At 61.5% G+C, this 22,938-nt stretch overlaps 4 protein-coding genes across 4 annotated transcripts; 2 read left to right on the top strand and 2 right to left on the bottom strand.

Moving 5' to 3' along the window:
* Positions 1-4,595: 4,595 nt before the first annotated feature.
* On the top strand, positions 4,596-6,436 carry Lypd2 (LY6/PLAUR domain containing 2). The gene is made up of 3 exons (XM_076836394.1): positions 4,596-4,653; positions 5,811-5,930; positions 6,231-6,436. Exons 1-3 carry the CDS (start codon positions 4,596-4,598, stop codon positions 6,434-6,436), a joined length of 384 nt encoding a protein of 127 aa, XP_076692509.1.
* A 4,580-nt stretch (positions 6,437-11,016) lies between these two features.
* On the top strand, positions 11,017-12,182 carry Slurp1 (secreted LY6/PLAUR domain containing 1). The gene is made up of 3 exons (XM_076835787.1): positions 11,017-11,074; positions 11,383-11,502; positions 11,983-12,182. Exons 1-3 carry the CDS (start codon positions 11,017-11,019, stop codon positions 12,180-12,182), a joined length of 378 nt encoding a protein of 125 aa, XP_076691902.1.
* A 2,444-nt stretch (positions 12,183-14,626) lies between these two features.
* Positions 14,627-18,164, bottom strand: Them6 (thioesterase superfamily member 6). The gene is made up of 2 exons (XM_076836039.2): positions 17,652-18,164; positions 14,627-16,196 (listed from the first exon to the last, which is right to left on the bottom strand). Exons 1-2 carry the CDS (start codon positions 18,162-18,164, stop codon positions 16,083-16,085), a joined length of 627 nt encoding a protein of 208 aa, XP_076692154.1. The 3' UTR covers positions 14,627-16,082.
* Positions 18,165-20,629: 2,465 nt separating this feature from the next.
* On the bottom strand, positions 20,630-22,542 carry Psca (prostate stem cell antigen). The gene is made up of 3 exons (XM_076836356.1): positions 22,491-22,542; positions 21,206-21,313; positions 20,630-20,841 (listed from the first exon to the last, which is right to left on the bottom strand). Exons 1-3 carry the CDS (start codon positions 22,540-22,542, stop codon positions 20,630-20,632), a joined length of 372 nt encoding a protein of 123 aa, XP_076692471.1.
* Between the last annotated feature and the right edge of the window lie 396 nt (positions 22,543-22,938).

Raw genomic sequence — 22,938 nt, 5'->3', positions numbered from 1 at the left:
ACCCTGTCCTTCTGGGGTCTTGTGAGGCTTCAACACGTGGGCATGGTGGCACCCGACCACTGGTGACCAACTCAACCTCCAGCCCCTCGGACCTCCCTGGAGGCTGGTGAGGCTGCAGTGTATTTGGGGTGACCAGTCTCACCATGAAACTATCCAGGGGCACCCAGCTGTCAGTCATCTTTTGAGCTTACAGAAGGCGCTCTGTTGCTCTGGAGATTCCAGGAGATCTAGGACATTGCACCAAGAAACTGGGTTGAGGACCAAGTGTGTTTCCCAGTAGCTGGGGAAGGGAAGGACAGCTGGTGGCTGAAGACGCTGTGCCTTTGAAATGAGAAGTGCTACCCACTGCAAGTGACTAAGACCGTTGGGCCACGGGTGAGGTGGTGAACTGCACATTGTGAGCAGCAGGTTCAAGGCGTCTGTCAAAAACTTGAAAGGAAAAGATGAACAAGGTGCTAAGTTCAGATGGAGAAATGTTCATAGATGACTCCAGTGCGATGACAAGGGACACCACAGCAAAGGCAAGGTGACCAGGAATGCCCGCCCTGCAGGCCAAGGACTGTGCTCTCCAGGTACAGCGGGGGCTTGCAGCTCCCCAGGGAGGGGAAGCCCCGCAGGAAATCGGCAGAGGTCCTGCCCAGCCAGGCTGGTGACTGACCACAAGGACTGACCACAGGGGTAGACAGGGAAGCTCAGCCACAGTCCCACAGCAAGGGGGTCGGAGGCCATAGCCAGGAAAGAGGGGTGCTGCCCCAGAGGGCAAGTGGGGTACTCTCGAGTGCCCTAGACCTGGCCCCATAGCGTCCCCTAGACACATCCTGGGATTTGGGAGCCAAGGAGGGGCCAGATGAAACCGGCTCCCATGGCCAGGGGTGTCTCAAAAGGTCCCTGTTCAGCCCATGGGTCCCCTGGTGGGTTATTGGTTGGTCATTTGCCGATTCTGTCTCTGGACTTCCTGAAGCCCAAGCCAAGGCACAAGATGGCGGGGGCGGGGAGGGGGCGCTTACACTGTGGACGGCCAGCCCTGGGTCGCCTCTGGTTCCAGCGTGACGCAGCACTACCCCGATGAACACTCCCAGGAATCTCAAGGGACTGTGCTGGGGACACAGCCAGAGGGGACAACACCAGCTTCCACGGCACTCGTTCCTCCAGACTCTGGAACAGGGTGAGGCCTCCCACGCACCATCAGAGGTGGCCTTTCCTGGCTGCAGCACCCCACCAGGGTCCAGAGCAGTCCTCCCCAGAGCAGGCTGGGGCTGCCCCAGGGAGACAGAAGACAGGACAATGGAGGGGCCACAAAGCGGGCAGCAGGGAGAGGCAGAAGCCCGGGGGGCTGGGCCAAGCTCCGGGCAGAGGGCAGCACGCCGGCCTCATGGGTGGAAGGCCCGCAGCACCCCCCACCCCTCCAAGGCCCACCTTGGCCTCCCTTTCTCAGACCCCGGCAGGGAGCCGGGAAAGGCGCCAGAGTCCCAGCACACAGCCCCTGCCCTGACCAGGAAGACAGGCCCCTGGGCTGGCTGGCTGACCTCCGAGGGTGCTCCAGCCTGAGTGGGGGAAGGGCAGCATGCAGGGCAAACAGGCGGCCCACCCTGGGATGCGGTGGCCATTGAGGCTCGGGTGAGGGTTTGTGGACGGGCGGAGGCTGTGCTTCATCAGGGCGGGAGAGCGGGGGCCACTGCTGAGGCGGGCTGCCTCAGTGGCCGTGGAGTGGCCGAAGGACGGTCAGGTGGGGATTTTGTTTGTTGCAAGATGAGCCAGGGATGGGGAGCTCCTGATGGGGCAGGAGGGAAGGCCCGGGAGGACCCGGCCATGGCTGACGTGCACGCAGGGCTGGTGGGGAGGACTGCGGGTGGACCCAGAGCAGTCCCACAACCACTGGACCTGGGTCTGCCAGCTCCTGGGTGAGCCAGGACTCCCTTCCTCCCCAGTGAAGAGTCCGTCCAGTCCACAGCTTGATTTCCAGAGGGGACCTGAACACAGAGCCCAGCCAAACCCACATGGCAAGAAAGAACTGAGCCAACAATGGGCACTCTTTCAGCGGTGAGCTCTGGGTGACCTGTTTCATGGCAGTACCTGTGCAGGTAGCTTGCCGGCTGGGAGCTGGGGCTTACCCTGTGCTGGAAAGGCCACGTGGCAAGGACCCGAGGGCTGTCTCCACCGACACCCCTCAGAGCCTCCCTGCCAGCTGCACATGAGCTGGGAAGCTACCCGTTGAGCATGGTGACTGCAGCCTACGCCAACCTGGACAGTGCCTGGGAGGTGCCCTGGAGTACAGCAGAGCTAGCCCGTCTCTGACCCACAGAAACCTGAGACAGTGCATGTAGGTGACCATCAGATGTTGACTTGTCACAGACGTTGGTTGACAGTGGACATGGAGTGACATGGGACACTGGGGACCACAGACACTGGATGAACACAGACTTTGGGACATGGTGGCGTGGGACACTGGAGACCATGTACCTCTGTAGCCATTCCACACTGGGCACTGGCTGGGCCACTGAGCTCTTAGCAGACACAGCCAAGGGAACTAGACATGGCCTCTCCTCACGCTGCTCCCCCATGGACAGAGCTGCACCTTCACCTTGACCTATGGGGAGAAGTCTGATCAAGGCCTGAAGAGGGTCTGCCCAGTAGAGTCCCAGAATACCCAGAAGTGAGGCTGAGGGGCAGGGGAGGAGCAAATGGGCAACCTTCAATTCCTGGATCAAGGTTCAAGGGCAAGTTCTTGAGGGCCCAGCTCCAGTGGCAGAATCACCCCAGGTGAGCAGCATCTCTGCAGAGGCCCTCCCTATTCACACACTGAGTTCTGACCGTGGTCACATGCTGAGCCCTGCCTGACCCTGGACATACACTGAGCCCTGACCCTGCTCACACACTGAGCCCTGACCCAGAGGTTCCGGGAAAAACTGAGGGAAGGGTGTGGCCCTCTTAGAGCACAGGCCCCAAGCAAAGCCAGCCCAGACCCTGGCAGGCCACATTCCTTCCTGCCCCAAGCAGAGAGGTGCAGCCTCCCGTCTCCCAGGAGTCAGGCAGGAACTCTAGGAGGAGCCCAGCCTGGGGTCTGGGTGGGTGCGTGTAAGGGGAAGGAGGAGCCCCTGCCCTGAGGACAGGAAGGAGCCGTGGGAGGCCGCCTGGCAGGGGAGCTGGGTCAGACCTAGGGAGGCGCCTGGGTGTGTGTGGTGGGTGTCTGATCCAGTTAGCTGCGGCCATGTCCCTCCAGGTTACAGCACGGTGGTGTGGTGACTGACACGCAAAATCAGACAGGCCCAAGCTGCTGCCTGGCTCACCAGGTGACCTTGCCTAAATCAATTAGCTTCTGAGAGCCCAGTTTCCTTATCCAACTAAAATTAATTAGCACTGTGCACCTCCAGAGCTGTCATGAGGAAAAACAGATCCAGCAGCTGCCTCTGACACACACTGGACTCTGGGCTGCCAGGCCCGCTCCCCTCCCGCCATGCACTCACCCTGCCCAGTGCCCGGGAGGACGAAGGCTCTCCCGCACCAGGGGAAGCCCAGATCCCAGTGGAGCTGACCCAGTAGAAGGCCTAGGACCATAAAAGGACTATCAGAGACCCCCATAGGCAAAATTCCATCCATTGGAGGGGCATATTCTGCAGTGGGGACAGAGAAGCAAGAATCAGGAAGGGAGTGAGACTCGGACACTCCACGGCCCCACCCCCGCCCCAGTGTGAGTCCTGCCCAGCATGTTAAGACTGTGCCCTTGACCACTAGGGCACAGTCAGAGGACCCAGCCACACTCCCCCCACATACTCTGGCAGCTGGGCCTGGAGCAGGGGTGACCAGGACCCCTGGGGATGCAGGTAGGGGTGGAAGCTATTGGTGGCTCTCTCCTGATCCTGGGGCAGGGAGGGAGCTTCCCTCAATTTCTTTACCAGCAGTCGGGCCAGGGAAGTCCCTCTGAGGGACCAGCAGGGTGGGGCTGGCCCCCAGAGGACACTGGGACTAATGTCCCCCACGTGACCCTGGCCCCTTCCCTACACTCACCCTCCAGCCAGGCCCTTTACTGTTGACCCAGCAGTTTTCGTTTTTTGTTCCTTAAGCCTCTGAGCAAACTCTGGGCTGGTTGTGGATGGCAGTGCAGCCCCACACCCGGTGCCCCAGATGGCCACCTCAACGGAGCCGGAGAGGGCAAAGTGGTCCTTGGAAGATTCCAGCCCAGAGTGCTAGCCCAACCACCTGCCGGGTCGGTGGCAGCAGAGGTTCCCGTCGCCCCCCCCCCACACACACACCGACGTCCTGGGTGGGAGGGAGGGGAGGAAGCAGAAAGCTTAGGGATTGGGGAGGGAGGTGGGGCCCCCAGGGGAGAAGGGGCAGCAGTACCAGCCTAGAGTGCCCGAGGAATGAGGAAAGGGCGGGGAGGGATCCGGGAGGAGGAGGGGGGCCTGGAGGGTCGGGAAGGGGCGGGAGGAGAACCCTAGGGGGTGGGATGTCCAGAGGAACAGGCGGGGAGGGCCCGGGCTGGGGCGGGGTCGTCGCGCCTCCGCCCGCCCAGAAACCAGATCCCGCTAATCCGCTGCGCCGACTGGTCGGACCACCGTTCAGAGCGTTCAGAGCCCCGCGGGGCAGCGGGGACCATGCAAGGGATGAGGCTGGCACTTCTGGCGTTGGCTCTGGCCACCTGCGGGGAGCTCGGTGAGGGGCGCGGGGCTGGTGCGGGACAAGTTCTAGGCAGGACTGGTGGGTGGGTCTGTGCTCTGCAGGACGCCCTCATCTGTGGACACTGTACTGGTACTGTCCTGTCCACAGTGAAGGCACCTCAGGACAGAGCCTCTGGGAGGAGGAGGACAGAAGGGGAGTGGGAAGCTGTGTCCCACCAGTTCTGTCCAAGATAGGAAGGGAAGCAACCAAGGGCTGGATGTGTCCCCGTGGAAGGACTGGTCCCGGGGCCCAAGTTGGACAGAGAAAGCCAGCCTCCCAGGTAGGGCAGAGCCTGGCCGGAGGGGCTTTGTACAGGGAGGAGAAGGGAGGCCCTGGGGCTGGGGGGACCTGGGAGTGCGGTGGAGAAGGAGAGGAGGGAAGGAGACCCAGAGGGGTCCCAAGTGGGGGTGATTCCTGGACCTGAGGGGCCCCAACTCAACAGGAAAGGAGTTGGGTGGTGTGGGCTAAGCCAACATGCCCTGCCCGTTGTCCAGAGTGAGAAACTGCGGTCAGCCAGAGAGGGTAGAGGCCCTGCCTGAGTACCACAGAGGGGACACAGGGACCTGTGGCCTCCCTGCACACCTGGGCTGGGGCTTGGGCCAGTTGGAGCCAGCCAGGTCCCCGGGCTCCTGGACTTGGACAGGGACACCGTGCAGGGAAGTGCAGTGGCTGGCAAACAGCTTACCCACCTGCACCACCCTTGGGGAGGGGACGCTGTCCAGCTAGGACCTGCAGTCTATTGAGCACAGCCAGCCACCCTGCACTCTGGACCTCCTTGCCTGACCCCTAACCCGCTCTGCTGCTGAGGAAGTGGAGGGGATCCTTGCCTGTTCTCACCCGAGCCCTTCATCCCTTAGTGTCTCTTGCTGTGGCAGTGTCCAGGGCTTGGTCCCCTGTGCCTCCCAGCTGCTCAGAGTGGCTTTTCCCCACAGGTGGAGCCCACCTCCCCCAGGGCAGCCTTGGCCTCTGGAACCCAGGGGTCCAAGTCAGAGCCTGGCCTGACTGTGTCATCTTCCCTAAGCCTTGGCTGGTGGGCAGCTGGCCCCTGGCTAGTGTCATTGTTCTCTGGGGACTGGATGGGTGTGGCATCACCTTCTGGAGTTTGGGAGGGGCAGAGCCTGCTGACCTGCCCTCTCATCACCTCTCTCCAGCAATGGCCTTAAAGTGCTACACCTGTCTCGAACCCACGGGTGTGTCCAGCTGCATCACCATCACCAACTGCGGTGCCAACGAAACCATGTGCAAGACCACGCTCTACTCCCGAGAGATTGGTCAGTAGGCATTGGGTGGGGCAGGGCTGGGACCCAGGGTCACAGCTGCCTCCAGCCCAGTCTCCCCTGGCCAGCTGGGCCCCCTGTCAGCATGAAGCCACCAGCTATAGGACCACTTGGGCTTTCTCCCTCCTTCCCCTCTTCCTCCTAGTGAGGGAGGCCAGGAACCCAACCGCACAACGCCATGTGTGCCCCTGGCCCCTCACTCAGCAGGGACCACGGGGATGGGGGACTCTGGGGCTGGGGCTGGGAAGCAGTAAAGAACTGACCCTGAGGGCCAATGCCTCCTGTACTCCACAGTGTACCCCTTCCTGGGAGACTCCACAGTGACCAAATCCTGCGCCAGCAGGTGTGAGCCCTCGGATGTCGACGGCATCGGCCAGACCCGGCCAGTATCCTGCTGCAACACTGAGCTGTGCAATGTGGACGGGGCGCCCTCCCTGGGCAGCCCCCACAGCCTGGCCTTCGCCCTCACGCTCACCCCGCTCCTGGGGCTCCTGCTGTAGAGCCCTGCCCACCCTACTGCCCCACCAGTGCCCGGCCCCACCCCTCTGCCTTGAAGAAATGCAGCTGCCTCCTGAACCTGGCCTCTGGGTCTCATTGCTGGGCACAGGCCTGCCCTGGGGGGGCAGGGAGAAGGGTCTCCTGGAGGCATCTGACTTTGTCCCCATCCCTGTCCACGTCTGTTTCTCCTCCCGTCTCTTGTGATGGGTTCAAGGTCCACTCCACAAGCAAGGACAGCCACCAAGTCTGGGGCCCATCCAGATCAGGCAGATCTGTGCCCCTCAGGCCCTTGGGGGACAAGGGGAGCCAGGTCAGGGCGGGCAGGGGTGGAGAAGATCACCTGGGCCCCCTCATTCACCCTGGCACCTGCCCCTCCTCCGACTCTGCAGACCCCCACTGGCCCTGCCCATCTCATCTCCCTGCTCCAGGGCCCTGCGTAAGGTGGCCCCCTCAGCCCCTGAGTGGCATTTCCAGCCACACTGAGATGGGCAGGTCAGGCTGCCTCCTGGCCCTGCCTGAGTCCTCCCTCCCCCTGAGCCATGGCCCCTCTCAAAAGTTTCCTGCCCCTGGCTGGAAGGAGGCTCTGTCCCAGAGGAGCTCCCATGGCTGGGCACACGCGGACCTGCCTGTAGGAGAAGAGGTCCTGTGGGGCTCTGCAGTCCTGGGCCTGCGTGGAGCCCCACAGCCCAGTGAGTCCACCACCAGCTCCAAGGCACAGCCCAGCATGGCCACCATCTGTCTGGAAGCTCCTGGGGACAGAACATGGGCAGCTTCCCAGAATGGGGGGTGGCATGGAGATAGAATGTCCAGTGCTGGCCTGGGTGCCCCCATCTGCGGCTGTGACCCTGAGCCCTGACTGTCAAGAGGGAGAGATGTCCTGTCCACATCACCCGGCTTTTCTCCCATCACACACACATACACACACACACACACACACACACACACACACCCTGCGCGCACATCTGTACTCCCCAGACTGCAGACCAGGCCCCGTGGTGACCAGAGTTCAGCTGTGATCAGATCAGGCTCAGTCTGGAACCGAGGATCAGGACTAAACCGTGACCACGGTCAAGCAAGGCTCAGTGTGGTGGGAAGGAGTCTGTCTTGTGGCACATGTGCCCTGGCACAGGGGTGTATGAGGCCTTAGGCCAAGGCTTGGAGTTGTGCGCTGACCTCAACCACCCTGGCTGAGGGCCTAACTCGGCATTGCTATCGCCTGAGTCCTTCAGCCCCACTGACTCTCCGGTAGGGAAGGATGGCCAGAAAGTGAGGGCTAGGCCTTACCACTAGGGTGGCCTGGAAGTCCACAGCCAGTAGGAACTGGACAGGACAGGAATTAGGGTAGGAGAGAAGGGAGGAGTTGATGGCTCCAAATTTTGGCTGGAAGAGCAGACAGAAGCCCAGGGAAGGAAAGAGCTGAGTTCAGTCTGGTGGGCCCGGCCAACCCCAGCCCTGGTCTGACTGGTGCAGTGGGCTGGGCTCTGCTCCTCTCCTGGACCCTTCACCCTGGCCCTGAAATCAGCAGGGACCAGACCACCTGCCTGTCTCTGACCTCACTCTTGCACCGATTCTTGCCCTGACCAGCAGAGGGAGCCCCCCCAGTGATTGCCCGCCTTGACTTTCCTGCCCAGGAGCGAGTACCCTGCCTCACCACCTTCAGGGCACAGATATCTGGGTCTCTGATGCAGACAAACATGCCCTAAGACTGCCTGGCAAGCCTGGGCTTGAGCCAGGGTAAGGCCAGAGCTTGCACTGGCCTCTAAGGGGCACGTGGAACCCACCCTGCTGTCCCCAGGGCCTCGATGGCTCCTACATGCCTTAGGTCCTGGCATCTACCTACGCATCCTCTTTCCATTCCTTACCCACCCACCCACCCTCCAGCAAATGCTACCCTGTAGTCAGCACGGCAGAGCAGGCAGGATGCAGGAGTCCCAGGGGAGTGGGAACATGTTCCTCCACACAGGGACTGACTGTCTAGCAGGCCCTCAGGCCAGGCAGGGAGGGGCACAAGTGAGTGCCAGTGGCGGGGATGGCTCTGCCGCCTGCTGAAGGAGTGGAGGGCAGGAGAGTTTCTGGGGAGAGCAGTGTGCACTGCACGGGCATTGTAGCCAGTCCCTCTGAGTGGAAGGTACAGGGTGTGGCCAAGGAGGAGGAGCCAGGAAGTCTGGGGATGGGTGTGGACTGGCAGCCACCAGCTGGTTGAAGGGAACAAGCAGGGGCCTGTGGACCGTCTTGGGAAAGAGGAGAGGATTGCTTTGGTCGCCTGGCCAGGCCGGGGAGTGACCCTGGAGATTGGGGGCTCCCTGCTAGGGCAGGTGTGAGAGGACGCAGTGAGGGCAGGGTCCCCCGAGTCTTGGAGGTTTACACACCCTCTCCAGCAACCCGAGGTCGAGGAGGGTCATCAGGGTCACGGAGAGGGGAAAGGCCTCTTCCAGTGGAGACCCGACGGGTGTCCCTCGTGTGGACGATCAGCACCTGAGAAAGGCCAAAGCAAGCCCACAAAGTAGATTTTATTTAAGAAACAGAACAGAGAAAGGAAGAGAGAGACTCCTCCAGAGAAGAGGGCTCCAGAGCTGGTGCCCGGGGGAGTGGGGATGACCCCCTTTATAGATTTCAGGTCCTTCCCACCCTGCCTAGGTGACCAAAAGGGCAGGAGAGCCGTCCAGGGGTGAGTGCTTGTGCTACAAACTGTGATCCTTCCCCTCCCCTGGAGGGTGTTAGCAATGGGTGTGTGTGTGTGTGTGTGTGTGTGTGTGTGTACCTGTCTGCCCATGTGCTGCAGGTTCACCTGCACTGTGGGCTGCAGGGGGCTCACAGCTCCAAAGAGACCTGTCCTTTGCTGAGCACTAGCCAGTTGGCACAGTCACCCTCTGGAGCAGATGTCCCTCTGTCCAGTTTACAGATGAAGGAGGGAGACCAGAATGAGTGTCTTGGGGTAAACCCAGGCCACACAGGAGGCCACAGGGGGCCAGGTGGAGCCAGCACTGGGCTGTCTACCAGGCTTTGGAACCACACATTCCCTGGCGCCTCTCAGAGTGTCTGGGTGTATTGTGGCCACAGCTGCCCCTGCTGCTGTCCCTGCACCTCCCCACAGGTGGCCCATTGTTTGAAGTATCCTTCTCTCCCTTGCAAAACCACACCCTTTGCTTTCTTGCAAAGCCTTGTACAACTCCCTTCACCCACAAAGCCAGGACATTTCCACCCTGCAACAGACAAACAGGAAGCCAAGGTCTGGAGGGGCAAGGGAGCCACCCCAGGCCACAGGGAGACAGCTGCAAGGGGAAAACTCCTAGGAACCTGCCCAGGAACCCTTTCAGCATCCCATCCGCCACAGAGTGTGACCCGCCTCTGCCACAGAGGACCCACCTTCAGCCTTCCAGGGAGTCACGTGCACACCTGCCCAGAGAGCTCCTCGTCCACACTCCACTCCCACTTGTCTACTTACCTACCCTCCATCACTCCACCCACCCACCCACCCACCCATCCATCATCTTCCGTCTACCCATCCATGAATACTCCTCTCCTTTCATCTCTCCACCACTCACTTTCTCAATACCACCCATCGGAATGTCATTCTCCACCCACCCGTTCATCCCTCTACCCAGCCATCCAGCCATCCACCCATCTATCTATGCATCCTCCATCTATCCATTCTCCCATCCATCATCCATTGACACACCACCCACCCATCCTCCATTCATTCACCCATCCATCTGGCCACACAGCCAACCACCGATCAGGACCTTGAAGAACAGAAATGGAGGAGGCTGATCCTGGGAAGGGCTATGAAGGAGGAGCACCTGGGTGGCCTTATGACACAGGGAAGATGTGAGCCATCGGATGGGAAACCATTGTGTACACTGTGAGAGGCCTGGCACAGGAAAGGGTGTGGACGTGAGTTGGTGTGTGGTAAGAGGTGGACAGTGAAGAAGGCCAGGGGGCTGGCAGAGCCCTTCTGTCAGGGGCCTAAAACTCACAAGCTCAGGTTTGGTCCAAAGGTCACCAGTTGGGAGAAGACGGGCAATGATGAGGGGCCAGGCCAGGGCCCCACACCCAAAAGGGCCTACTGGCCAGCAGCACCCCGTGCCACCCCCACTTTACTAGGCACTCGCCCTTTCCCACGTGGGTCAGGCCTCTGCTTTGTGGGCACCAGGTGGAGAGAGTCTAGGACCGAGGACACCTGCCAGGACCCCAGCTGGCCAGCTGGGCTGCAGTTCCTGTGGGGTCTCCCTGCAGCTGATCTACACCTGGGTCTGGAGGGCCTCCAAGGCATCTGTGAACCCCACGGGCAGAGCCAGGTGACATAAGGGGGGTCTGCTGGAGGTGTGCCAGCACAGGGCAGGGCCACACTTCTCAGACTGGGGCTCCCAGGGAGGCCTCTGAGGGGTCCCGCCCCCAGAGGGTTGGTGAGTGACAACAGTTCCCGTGCCACCACCCAGTCCTGCCAGCCCTCCCCACTCTGCCCTGTGCCGCCCCACTGAGTCACGGCCAGATCCGCCGCCGCCCAGGAGCAGGAGCTGCGGGGGCTGGTATAAATCCTTAACATGGGGCCAGCCACCCTCCCAGCGCCAAGCACCCAGGAATGGCCTCTTCCTGGGCCATGCAGCTGCTGCTCCTCGCAGCCTGGAGCATGGGCTGTGGTGAGTAGTGGGGGAATCTGGCGGGACCCTGCCCTGGGCCTCAGTCTGCCCCCTCCCAGAGGGCGGGGGCTGCTGGGGGCTGTATGGCTCTCAGTGAGCCTCCAGAGCCCAACTGCACCCTGGGAGAGTGTCATGGCTCCACTCCCCTTGAAGGGAGACGGAGGCTGGGTGGTAAGGTGCAGGGCTCACACCCGTCTCCAGCCAGCCCGCCCTCCAAGGAGCTCAGCAGGTGTCCTGCAGCCCCATCCTCCGGGCTCCAGGATGGGCTGAGCTGGCCAGGTGATGAGGTTCTGCTGCCCCCCCCCCAGGTGAGGCCTTCAGGTGCTACTCCTGCGAGCGGCCCACGCCCATTTACGCATGCAAAAACATTACCTACTGCAAGCTGGAGGACACGGCCTGCAAGACCACACTGGAGAAGGTGGAGAATGGTGAGGCTGGGCCCAGGGCAGGCCCCAGCACAGGGCGGGCCCACCTCTCCCAAAGGCCTCCCTGGGTGCACCTTGCTCCTCTTGGCCTGGGAGGCAGAGGGGCAGGAAGTGCAGGGTGGAGGCTTCCCATCTGAGAGGGGTGCCTGCAGCAAGGGAAGCTCAGCACCCCAGACCCCAGGCCCTAGGCACTGGGAGTGGGTTGCGCTCTGCTCAGACTGTTGGATGGTGCTGCTGCTGCCTCAGGGCTGGGCTCCCTCTCAGACCCGGGCACTGCAGGTGCTCCGGGCACTAGTGCTATTATTAGAAAAACCTGTCACCATTGGGGTTGGGGACTGGAAGGCTCCCAGATCTGGGACAGGAATGCCGATGGGGTTGGAGGAGGTAGGAAGCAAAGGTGGTGGTCAGGAGCAGCAGGGGGGACACACAGAGCCAGGCAGGCACTGCAGTGGGTGCAGGCTCTGACGCCTGCCCACCCTGCAGAGTACCCCTTCGACCAGAGCCCCATGGTGACCCGCTCCTGCTCCGACTCCTGCCTAGCCACTGACCCCGACAGCATCGGGGCTGCCCACCCCGTCTTCTGCTGCTTCCGCGACCTCTGCAACTCAGTGGAGGCAGCCCAGCTGGGTGCTGGGACTCTGGCCACACTGGGAGCAGTGCTCCTCGGGCACCTCCTCTCCTGACAGGGCCTAGCACTGCTGGCGGCCACCTCTGCCTACATGTCTCCGTGAGCGGAGCTCACTGGGCCTCAGGCCACTCACTCTGTCCCCAAAACGTGTAGAAAATAAATAAGCCAAGGGTGGAGATGAGTTTTGTCCTTCCTGGGCACTGAGAGCCCACAGAGGGCTCTTTAGGAGAGCTGGGCCCGCTGGGCCTGCTCCAGGCTCCCAACCCTCTTTTTCACCCAAGGCCTTTGGATCCATTTCCCAGATGGGGAGACAGAGGCCTGGGGCATAAATGCCTTCTGGGTCCCCTTTCTGCAAACTAGCCCCATGTCTCAGGCCAGAACCTGTTCCTTAGTCCCAGGAACACTCTTCCTAAGAAGCACCCCTCAAATCCTGGGGGTCAATGCTACCCCAGGGTGGAAAGGGTGTCAGGATCTGATTTTCCCCATGACTGGGGGGGTCTGGTTCTGACCAGCCTGGCGGTGCCATCGATGCAGCCAGGGGAGGCAGAAGAGGGGGTCACAAGAAGCCCCCCCCCAGGTCTTCCCAGGGCAGATGCAACTCCACAGGCTTCAGTCACCCCTCTGACAATGGTCTGCTCATCACCTTGGGACAGCTGGGACCATCAAATGAGACTGGACAGTGCCAGCTTGTCTCCCAGACCCCATGGCCAAGACTGGTTCTGTGCCAGCCTGGACTTGTAGCAGTCCCAGTGAGCACCAGCCAGGGCTGTCTGGGGGACACACAGCCCTCTCTCACTCGGCCCTCGCCCCTCACAGCGCTCCGCTCCATCCTGGGTACCCAGTTCCCATCCGTGTCCTCGTGGCATTTTCTGGGTTCTGCCCAGCGAAGTCTTGGGTCATCAGGCTCCGTAGGACACCAGGGCATGACCCTGGGGTCCCCTTGGCACCTGCAAAGCGCTGAGGACAGCAGGCTGGCCTGCTTGGCAAACACCCCGCACACACCCAAGGGCACGGGAAGTAGCTGGGATGGTGATGAGGCTCCTCTACCTGCCTGAAGGCACGCCCCTGGGTTCTCTGCGGGGCTGGCACCTGCAGTCCCCAGTTAGGATCATTTCCCGCGTTACGGACCTCCAGTTCCCCCCGGGGATCCTGGATCAGAGTCTAGGGGTCAGAGCCGCAGCCTTGCCATGGGGACCGAGCAGATGTCACTCCCCAGCAGAGGAATTGGGGATGTGCCTCCAGGCCCATTGAGAGGCAGAGGAGGTGGGGATGGGAGAGCCTTGATGGTCATTCCTATTCCCAGGGCGGCGGCAGCGTGGCCAGCAGAGGGCGCGCGTCCGAGCCCGGGGAGTCGCGATAGTCAGGATCCCTCTGCGCACCAGAGCACTGCGGGACCTGGGGGAATCCACACCCCGAGCCTGGCTAAGCCTCCTGTCCAAGAGACGCAGGGAGCTCTGAAAGCCGTTGCTCTTGGTTGACCTTGAGAACGCTCACATGCCCTGACCGCACACATGGATATAATATCTTATTCGAATCACCAAGCCCAGAATTCTGTCCAGGAGAGATGCTCCACCGGCCCCAGGGGCAGCTGCTGAGCCAGGGACCCCTGGAGAGGCTCCTCCGCATGGTGCCAAGAAAGGGCCAAGGCCCCATCCTGAGCATCCCCTGCCGGCCCCACTCCCAGCTCCCACCGACACTGGGTACCAGTGGCCCGATGCCCACCACTTCCAGTCTGGAGTTCTGCCCAGACAAGCTGCCCTTGTCTGACAGCACTCAGTTCAGACCTTGCCACATCCCAGCAGCGCCCCAGCGCGTCCTCTCCAGATGTCCCTCAGAAAGCCTTGAAAGGTCTAGCCAGAACCTTCCTGGACCCCTTAGATGAGGGGGGAAAGGCACTGAGTGGCCACCCCTGTGCAGTGTGCCCACAGCAGGGTGCAGACAACAGAGCAGGGGACAGTCTCTCCAGTCCCACTCCCCTTGCCTTTCCAGGACTCCCTGGGCAGGCGGGCAGAGCACAGACATGGTGCAGACCCCCACATTCACCTGCTCTGTCTTGGGGACCACTCCCCATCCTCAAAAGACCTGCACAACAGCTCCTATGCTGTCTCTCCTCCAACAAGGCCCAGTGGCCTCTGCCCCTAACTGCCACCTCCATCCTGTCCCAAGTCCCGAAGTTAAGGGTCCCCGACTCAGAATGGGGCATGACCTCTTAGAGCCATCCCTTGACTGGAAGGAACCGGGAGGCCTGGGCAGGTACCTGTGGTCTAGTGTAAGGCTCATGGGCCAGCAGGGCAGGGAGGCCAGCTGGGAACTTGGGGCAACTCCTGGTCTCGTGTTCTGCAGGGATTGGACAAGTCCTGCCCTGCCAGCCTGACCCTAAGCTCAAGGGTGGCCCAACGTGCCTACGTGGCATCCCCTGCCACCAGAAAACATCCTGGGAATGGGACCCATGGGGGTCCAGGCTTTGGAACCAGAGTTTCCCAGCACACACACCTTTGAAACTCTTTAATCTTGTGCTTTCTTTAATTAAGACAAAAGGTGCAGCTATGGCCAGAAGGGCAGCATGGGGCGGGAGTGGCAGGTGAGGGGTCTGGGGCAGCTCCTGGGGGAGGCAGTTCTGGCCTTCCAGTGATGTCCTGACCCTGGGCTGTCAGGGCAGGTGTGGGGTTCCCGGAGCAGGCAAACAGAGATCCCCACACCCAGCGCTCCTGGCCTCATACCCCAGCTAGACAGGGCGTGGCCAGAGCCTCGGGACCAGCCCCACTTGGTCCTGGGTTTTCTCAGCAGCTCTGGGTTGACCCAGGCCTGTTTCCCCCATTGTAAGGTAAGGGATTAGGCAGGAGAAGGCAGCCTGAGCCAGCTTTCAATGTTCCCTAGGAAGGCCTGAGAGCAGCTGCCCAGGGACCTCTATCACAGAGAATGCAAGACCCTTCCCTGACCCCAGTCCATGCAGGGAGCAGCGCTTAGAGTGGGGCAGGGTATGGGGCAGGCACAATTGGGGGAGAGAGGTGCTGTTGGCCCAGAGAGGGCAGGCTTCAGCCTGAGGTAGCACAGGCCTCATGGGTCCGGATGGGTGCAGGTAGTTGAGGGTGCCCTTGCAGAATATCCCCCAGCTGTTCCCTCCCTAACCAGAACACTTCCAGCAACCCTTCCAGGAACCTTTGGACCACAAACCCCAGTTGCCTGCCCCACCCTCCAACCCAGCCTGGAAGGAGAGGCAGGAGACCAACTCTGCACCAGGGGACCCTGCTCTCTGGGGCAGGTGCAAGGCTCATGGGCCAGCAGGGCAGAGAGGCCAGCTGGGAACTTGGGGCAACTCCTGGTCTTATGTTCTGCAGGAATTGGACAAGTCCTGCCCTGCCAGCCTGACCCTAAGCTCAAGGGTGGCCCAATCCGAAAACGTAGCATCCCCTGCCACCAGAAAACCTCCTGGGACAGTTCCCTCCCAAGTGCTTTCCACCACCACCCCGACTCTACTCCCCTCCTGAGCCCGAGCCTTACTAGGGGCCAGAGGGAGCAGGCTTACAATGCTGTCCCTGCAGAGGGCCAGGAGCAGAGCCCATGCCCAGCACTGCTCTGGCTCCTGCTTCACTCGGCACAGCTTCAGCTCCAGGATCCGTGCTCAGGCCACTCCTGCTGTCCCTCTGCTCCAGGTACATCCCCACCTGGAACTATGGGATAGTGGCCTTACCACAGGGATGATCAGGGCCCCTCTGCACATCCATCCCCAACCAGCAGGCAAAACTGGGTCAGGCACCAACGCCACTCCATCGTGTCCAGCATGGGGCCCAGCAGAGGGTGTCAAGCAGGTGAAGGGGACTATGGTGGTCACAAGGTCACTCCAGCTGGAGCCCAGCCTGGCCTGCCCATTTTGTGGGAAAGGCCAACTGACCAGCTGGGTAGGTAACCAACTGCCCCTAGGCAGAAGCTGATGGGCAGGCAGTGGAGGAAGCGGTCACTGGTCCTTGATGACATCACTGAGTCCACTCTCAGCCCGAAGCAGCTGGCTGCTGGCCTCATTGTAGGTGATCCAGTGCTGCAGGTCCTCTGGCAGCTCGGGGGGCTCCACCTGCAGGACAGGAGGGTGAGGCTCTGGGGCTTCCACCTGCCGCTATGGGGATGAGTGAGGGGTACAGCCCAGGGTCCTGTGCCAGCCAGGCTGCTGCCCTCCCGTCTCTGGGCCTCTGCCCATGCTGTTCCCAGGCATGTGACCTTCCATGAGGCCCTTCCCTGTCACCTACTCAGTCCCCAGGCCCCTCTGAGCTCTCACTTTGGTCCTAGCTCTCTAGATACAACCCTGCCTCTGCCAGGCCTGCCTCCTCAGAGCCAGGTGGAACCCTGGAGGCCATTAGAAGACAGTGTGCAGGGCAGAGGCTTTCTGGGAGCCCTTCTGTTCATCAAGCACCAAGAAGACCCAACTTAATCTCCCAGGTCAGCTCTGGGCCTGTCCACTGTGTCCCCATCCCTCCCTGCACACTCTTATGGATGAGGTTATATGCCTTGGGTCAGATGCCTTGCAGGGCTTCAAGAGCTGCCAGAATGAAGGGAGGAGCAGGTGCCCACCCCACCTCAGGACAAGCAGCCACACGGTGGACTGGGCCAGGACAAAGTGTCCCACTCACAGGGCTAGTCCAGGCAGGGCTGGGGCTGGGGTTGCTCTCACTTCTAGTACTGATTTGGGAGTCACCTCAATAAAGATAAAACCAAGGGTCTGGTCATTCTGCAGCCCTAGGCAGTACCACTTTCTCTGCATCCAATTCCCCAACTCAGATACAGCTCCTCATAAGGGTGGGACTGTCCCTCCTGTGCTCTGGAGGTGCCTGTCTGATGCGAGAGGGTGCACGAGGGTGAGCAGACCCTGGCATCTTTCAGGAGACAGTCTGTGGCAGAAACTGTCTTGGCAACCATGACTGCCCTGGCCATCCCCTGGGGCCAAGGTTGCCTGGCTGCAGCAGCCTGCTGCCATGGAGCAGGCCCTGGGAGGGGCCTTCAGCCCAGCAAGGTGTGGGCCTCCTTTCTCCAACTGTGGAAGGCAGAAAAGCTGTAGCCTTCCAGGGTCAGTCCAACCCCATCAGGACCAAGCCCTTTAGCTCTAAGCTGTATGAAAGGGAGGTTCAGGTCCCCCAAAACTCCCAGCAACCACCTTTAACTGCCTTATCCATCCCATGTTCAGAACCAAGAACCAGAGGTGGTGGCTCATTACTCCAGGCCACCAGTACCAAGGCTTGGACTCCCGGTCAGAGGCCTGGTCTGACATGTTTTTGAAGGGGTAATGGGTAAGGAAAACCGTGAGGGGCTGAGCTCAGGAATGGCTAAGCCTGACTGTGAAGAGTTGATCCTGGGACCCTGGGACCCCCAGAACATGGGCACGGGTGAGGAAGGCCCTGAGCCCTCAGTTAAAGGCAAGAGAGGGTACAGTGCTGGGCGGGGTACTCCAGGAGAAGCAGATGGCTGGCCTTTCCTGGGGGAGAAGGTCGGAGACGAGGAGCCCCGGGGGTCGTGCCACGGGTCGGGGGCTGCTCACCCTGCGCTTGCACAAGTGCTGCACGACGCGCTCGGGCGAGGTGCCCAGCACATGCTGCCGGGAACGCAACAGTGCGCACAAGAAGCCGTCCCGCAGACTGACAAAGCGTGCCTCCAAGTAGAAGGCGCGGTCGTCCCAGCCTAGCAGGCGGGTGCGCACCTCGAAGGGCTCAAACAGGCGCAGCGAGCGGCGGTAGCGCGCACACGAAGCGGCCAGCACCGCGTGCGCCCCCAACTCGCGCAGCGCCCCAAGCACACCGCAGCGAGTCAGGTGCGCAGCGCGCGCAACGTCAGCCTCGCGCAGGTAGCGCGCGTTGTTCATATGCAGCAGCAGATCCAAGTCCGAAGGTAGCACGCGGCCCGCATAGCGTTGCTCGGCCAGCAGGTCGCGGACGCGCGGCTGCAGCAGGCGCGCGCGCAGCACAGCGCACGGCACGCGCACCAGGTACCAGCCATCCAGCAGCGCGAAGAAGGAGAGTGCCAGGGCCAGCGACGCCACCAGCAACCCCAACATCGCGGGAGCCTGCTATGCGGATGCCAGCCGGAGCCGCTACGCCGCTGCCCGCCGCCAGCAGCTTGGGAGCCAGCAAGCGCCGCGGCTGGAGCAAACCACCGCGCGAGGCCGGTTGAGGGGGAGGCGAACCGGAAGCCGCGGGCAGGAGCCCGCCTACAGCTCCCGGCCCCCCCTATCCGCGCTCGGTGGTCGGTTCCGCGTCCCCCGCGGACGCCGCTTTCGCTTTTTGGGGCGGGGCGGGGCGCGGCAGGGAAGGGCCAGCCTGAGCGAGGTGCGCTGGGCACCATAGCGACACTCGGCGGCCGCTTCCGGCACTGCGGGAGCAGAGGCGGCGGCAGCGGACCCAGCCACGCAGGCTCCGGTTGCGAGTCCCGAGCCGGTGTCTCTCCAGTTCTTGAAGAGGCGTCCTGAGTCTGGTTCCTTATCTGAGCTGAGTCAGAGCCTCCATTTCTCGGGCCCAGGCTGCGGGACTCTCCCAGGAAAAATGGAACACAGCGCGTCCCCAGAGGCGCTGCTGCGCGACTCCACCTTCACCCGACGCACGGGCCCCAGGCCTGTCGCCCACAGAGTCAGAGCCCCGTGTGGATTTCATTCCAGTCTGCAACCTCATTACTCCCAACACTCACCCCGACCCCGCCAAAGATCGGTGACCCCAAGCCCATCCCAAGCATTTCTGCCCCTTGCCCCTTTAGAAACCGCTGCTGTTAACGTCCGAAATGGAGGGGGAGGAGCCGGGCGGACGTCAAGGCCTCGGCAGCCGAGATGGAGGTGCCAGTGTTTGGCCTCCAGGCTGCCGCACACGCTCTGGGTGTCAGTCCGTTGCCCCAGGGATGGCAGTTGACCCCCAGAAGACCCAACCGGCTCTCTCCCGCAGGCCCCTAGCCTCTCCGATGACCGCGAGTGCCGGTGACCCTGGAGGCCGACCCCATAGATCTGCATTTGGGGACCGCCAAGGCTCTGGGGACCACCGCAGCAGCGCTTAGTCCTGCACGTTTGAGACCGCCTTGAAAAGAAGCGGCCCCCAGGGGCAACACCACCACTGCCACTCCCCTGCCCCAGGATTTTCTTTCTTTTTTTTTTTTTTTTTTTGGTCTGGGCAAGCCATTCGCTTTGGTCTGCTTCAAGAGCAGAAACAAATGTACTTGTTTTTCTGGGTCTGCTTTGCTCCCGCAGCCAGCAGCTGTGGCAATGGGATCTGGGTTTCCCAGTTTCCTGGATCTTCTTGGATACCCCCAGAGACAGGAAGCTCATGCCTGTCAGGGCAGCTCTAGCTTCTCCCAAGCATTCACAGCTCACAGTTGTCCCTGTAATACCACTTGTTCTGGTTGGGATCTGATCCCTGTCTTGGAGAGGGTGACCCCTCCTGGTGAAGAGACAGAAGGTGTTATGTGCTTTGAGTTCATTTGCTGTTGCTCAGAGAATGTCACCCACCAGGCTGCTTTCAAAGGGGCTTTCCCAGGAATGACAAAGGAAGGGGTGGGCGCACCTTCCAGGGGCCTCCAGCACTCTGTGAGCATGGATTCACCCAAAGGAGCCCAGGAGGTGTGATGTGGCAGCAGAGAGCAGAGCATGGGCCTGGGGGGTTGGATGAGGGTGGCAGCGGGTCCCTGGGGCCCCTCACAGTCTTGGAGTGTTTACTGTACGCCTGCAGCTTTTTGCACAAACTTTGAAAAACAGGTTTGTTGGAACCAAAGGGGGCATTTGCCCTTCCAGCAGGAGATGCTCCTCCCGAGAGCTCGGGGCCTGTCCCCACAACAGGGAGGTCCACAGATGAGCATGCCGGCTCAAAGTCTTGGCCACACGCTCAAGGCTGCACATCAAAGGCCAAGAGGTCTGAGAGGTGACCTCCTGCCTCCCGTGGACCTCCTCCCTTCTGGGTGCCACACATTTGCTCTTGCCAAGGCCAGCACTCCAGCCCTCTCAGTCAAGGCCATGTCCACAAGCACAGACATGGCCTAGGTGGAGCCCACACACATCGCAGGCCTGGACTTGGGCTGTCAAAGACACAGGCTCTCTGCAGCTTGCCCAACAGGTGTTTATTAAGAGCATACTATATGCCAGGCTGCTCCCAGGTTGTCCATGAACGGGGGGCTCGTCCCTCCCTGCCTGCCTCATCTAGATCCCAGGGCCTTGTGACCCTCCCAGCCCGACTGCTACCCAGCCCATCTCATCTCAGCCTTGGAGGGCCCTGGCTCAGTCCTGGAGGAGAGGGCAGAGAAGGCTTCCTAGAGGAGGCACCTGAGCAAAGGTGGCCAAAACATGGGCTGTGGCAACAGCAGCAGCCAAGGCCTGCAGAGGAGCCGGCTGCAGGCTGTTCTAAGGCACTGCAGCCCAGCCTGCTGGGCAGGTGGGCGCTGGGCAGGAGTCCCAGGGGGAGCTGTGGAGGTAGGGAGCAGGGTGAGGGTTAGACCTCTGCCAGGTCATGAGGTCAGGGACACGGCATTGGCTGTGGACCCTCCTGGAGCCTACAGCTGGCTGGGCCCCCACAGCAGCAGGCTGCCAAGCGTGGTGAGGAGCCCCAGCGCAGTGGCTGGCTGCAGGCCGTGGGCCCCACTGGCATTGCACAGATTCGTGGAACAGCACGTGATGTTCTTCTTGCCCACGTAGTAGTTCTCCGCATCTTCCACACAGTCCGAGCTGCAGCCCTTACTGATAACGGTCACGAGCCCAACTGCACCTGGAAGGGCATGGTGATGGCTGGGGAGGCCAGTCCTGTCCCTAACTGAAGCTCCACAGCCACACCCCAAGCTGGTTGCAAGGCTGCCAGCAGCAGGAGACCAGGGACTTGGTCTTGTCCATGTCCAAGGACCCAGGGCAGCTGGGCCTTGGGCTGAGCACCAGACAGATTGAGTGGGTAGGTGAGTGCAGGATGGGGTGGGTAGATATGTGGGGTGATGAGGGCGCTGGAAGGGGTGGGACATGTGGGGATTATGGATAGATGGTCAGGTGGGCAGAGGACAGAAGGCTGAACAGTGGTGGAGAACAAGCCCAGGCTCCTCAGTCAGCCAGTGGCAGGGAGGGAGCCGGGCGAAGGCACTCACGGATGCGCTCCGTCTTGCACTGGGTCTGGCCTTGGGTGCAGTTCTGCACGTTGTGGCAGTCCCTGTTGCTCACCTGGGCCGTGCAGGAGTAACACTGGAGGGCGGTACCTGCGAGGCGGGGCAGGCAGGGCAGCGAGGTCCGAGGCTGTCCTCCCTGCCTGGGCCTGCCACACTTTCTCTCCCCCACCAGCATGGAGAAAGGCATGAGCCCTTCCAGATTGCTGGGGTGCAGACCTGACCCCAGGCCCCTCGCGAGGTCCTGGGTGTTCCCAGTCCACCAAGGACTGGCACCCACTTCCCCTGATGCGCCTATGAATGACTTCCCCTCCATGCCCACGTTGCAGCCCATGGCTGCATACCATGCCATGATCCCCAAAGGGCAGAGATGACCAGCCCCAGTGTGGCCTGGCTAACCCTGTCTTGCAGGGGCCCAGCTGGGCCCTGGAGAGGAAGGGTTGGGGTGTCGGGAGACCGTTCCCTGACTTTCCAAGGCCACCAGGCCTCAGGCCTACCCATTCTTATTCCCTAGGCCCACCTGGTCTCCGTCCCTCTCAGGCCTCTTGGTGCTATGTGACCACAAGTGGCCCCTGGCCAGGTCCTGCTCTCTCTGGGTCCAGTGACCCCAGCTACCAGGGTGTCCTGCTTAAGTCTCCTCCCTTCAAAGCGGCTACAGCTGGCTCCACAGCACCTCCTTGAAAACAGGTCCAAGCGCCTCCCCAGCCCTACCCTGGGTACCCTTGGAGTGTTGGCCTGCTCAATTTCCTGGTGGCCTCGGGGGACAGCCCCCTGCCCACACTTTCCAGAAAAGGACACTGAGGTCTAAGAGGGTCAGTGACTTGGCCAGCCACAGCACAGGCTGAACCATCCCCTTGGGTCCTCCACCTGGACACAAGCTCTCCCATGAAGTGGACGTCAGGGCTGGGGGAGCCTCGGGTCTTCTCAGTGCAACCCCAGCACCTCCTCATTCCAGCCTCCTTCTTTCCCTTCTGAGCATGAGATGTCTTGCCCCTGTGCCTCCCAGGACTGTTGGTCAGCATCCTGTCCCTGTCCATTTGACTTCTGCCCCTCCAACCCTGCAGGCAGCAGGGAAAAGTTCACTGCAAGGTGTCATCCTTGTTTCCCAGATGTGCCCAGAGTCACCCTCCGGGGCCAAGAAGCCCAGTGGGCAGAAACCCGCCTCCTTCCTCCCTCCTGACCCTCCTCCTTCTCTGGTTTGCTCCCTGGGACCCTTCTGGCTTCCACAGGCCTCTTCCTTCAGTCCTGCCCCATGGCTGGCTGAGCTCACCTGGCTGGAGGGCCAAGCCAATGGCCAGCAGGGTAAGGAGGACAGCCTTCATGGTCACAGGCGGGTGGGGGAAGCAGGCCCAGGGAGGCTTTATATGACTTCAGCAGGCAGGGAGGCTCTGTGGGCCTTCAGTCAACAGTGACGGGCTCCTGGGGGCCAGTGAGGCTCAGGGCTGGGCAGATTCCAATCTGGGCCCTCCCAAATGGCCCCTCCCACTCCCTTTGTCCTTCTTTCTGCCTCGGGAGGACACAGCCTGCCCAGGATGGAGCCATTCTCGCCGAGGAGGCTGTTTTTCAGCCACCCCCAGAATGAGGGCTGGGAAGTCCTCAGGCCCCAGATTATGCCTCATGCCTTACAGAGGGAGGCCAGAACAGGGGCCCACTTCCTGGAGGCCTGTCCTCCCTCCTGCGGCCTGCAGTCCATGGGGGAGACAGGCCTTGATCAGAGC

Source organism: Callospermophilus lateralis, chromosome 16 (assembly GCF_048772815.1).
Source record: "Callospermophilus lateralis isolate mCalLat2 chromosome 16, mCalLat2.hap1, whole genome shotgun sequence".
NCBI lineage: Eukaryota > Metazoa > Chordata > Mammalia > Rodentia > Sciuridae > Callospermophilus > Callospermophilus lateralis.
Note: the sequence above shows the minus strand (reverse complement) of the source record. Positions and strands in the feature narration are given on the sequence as shown.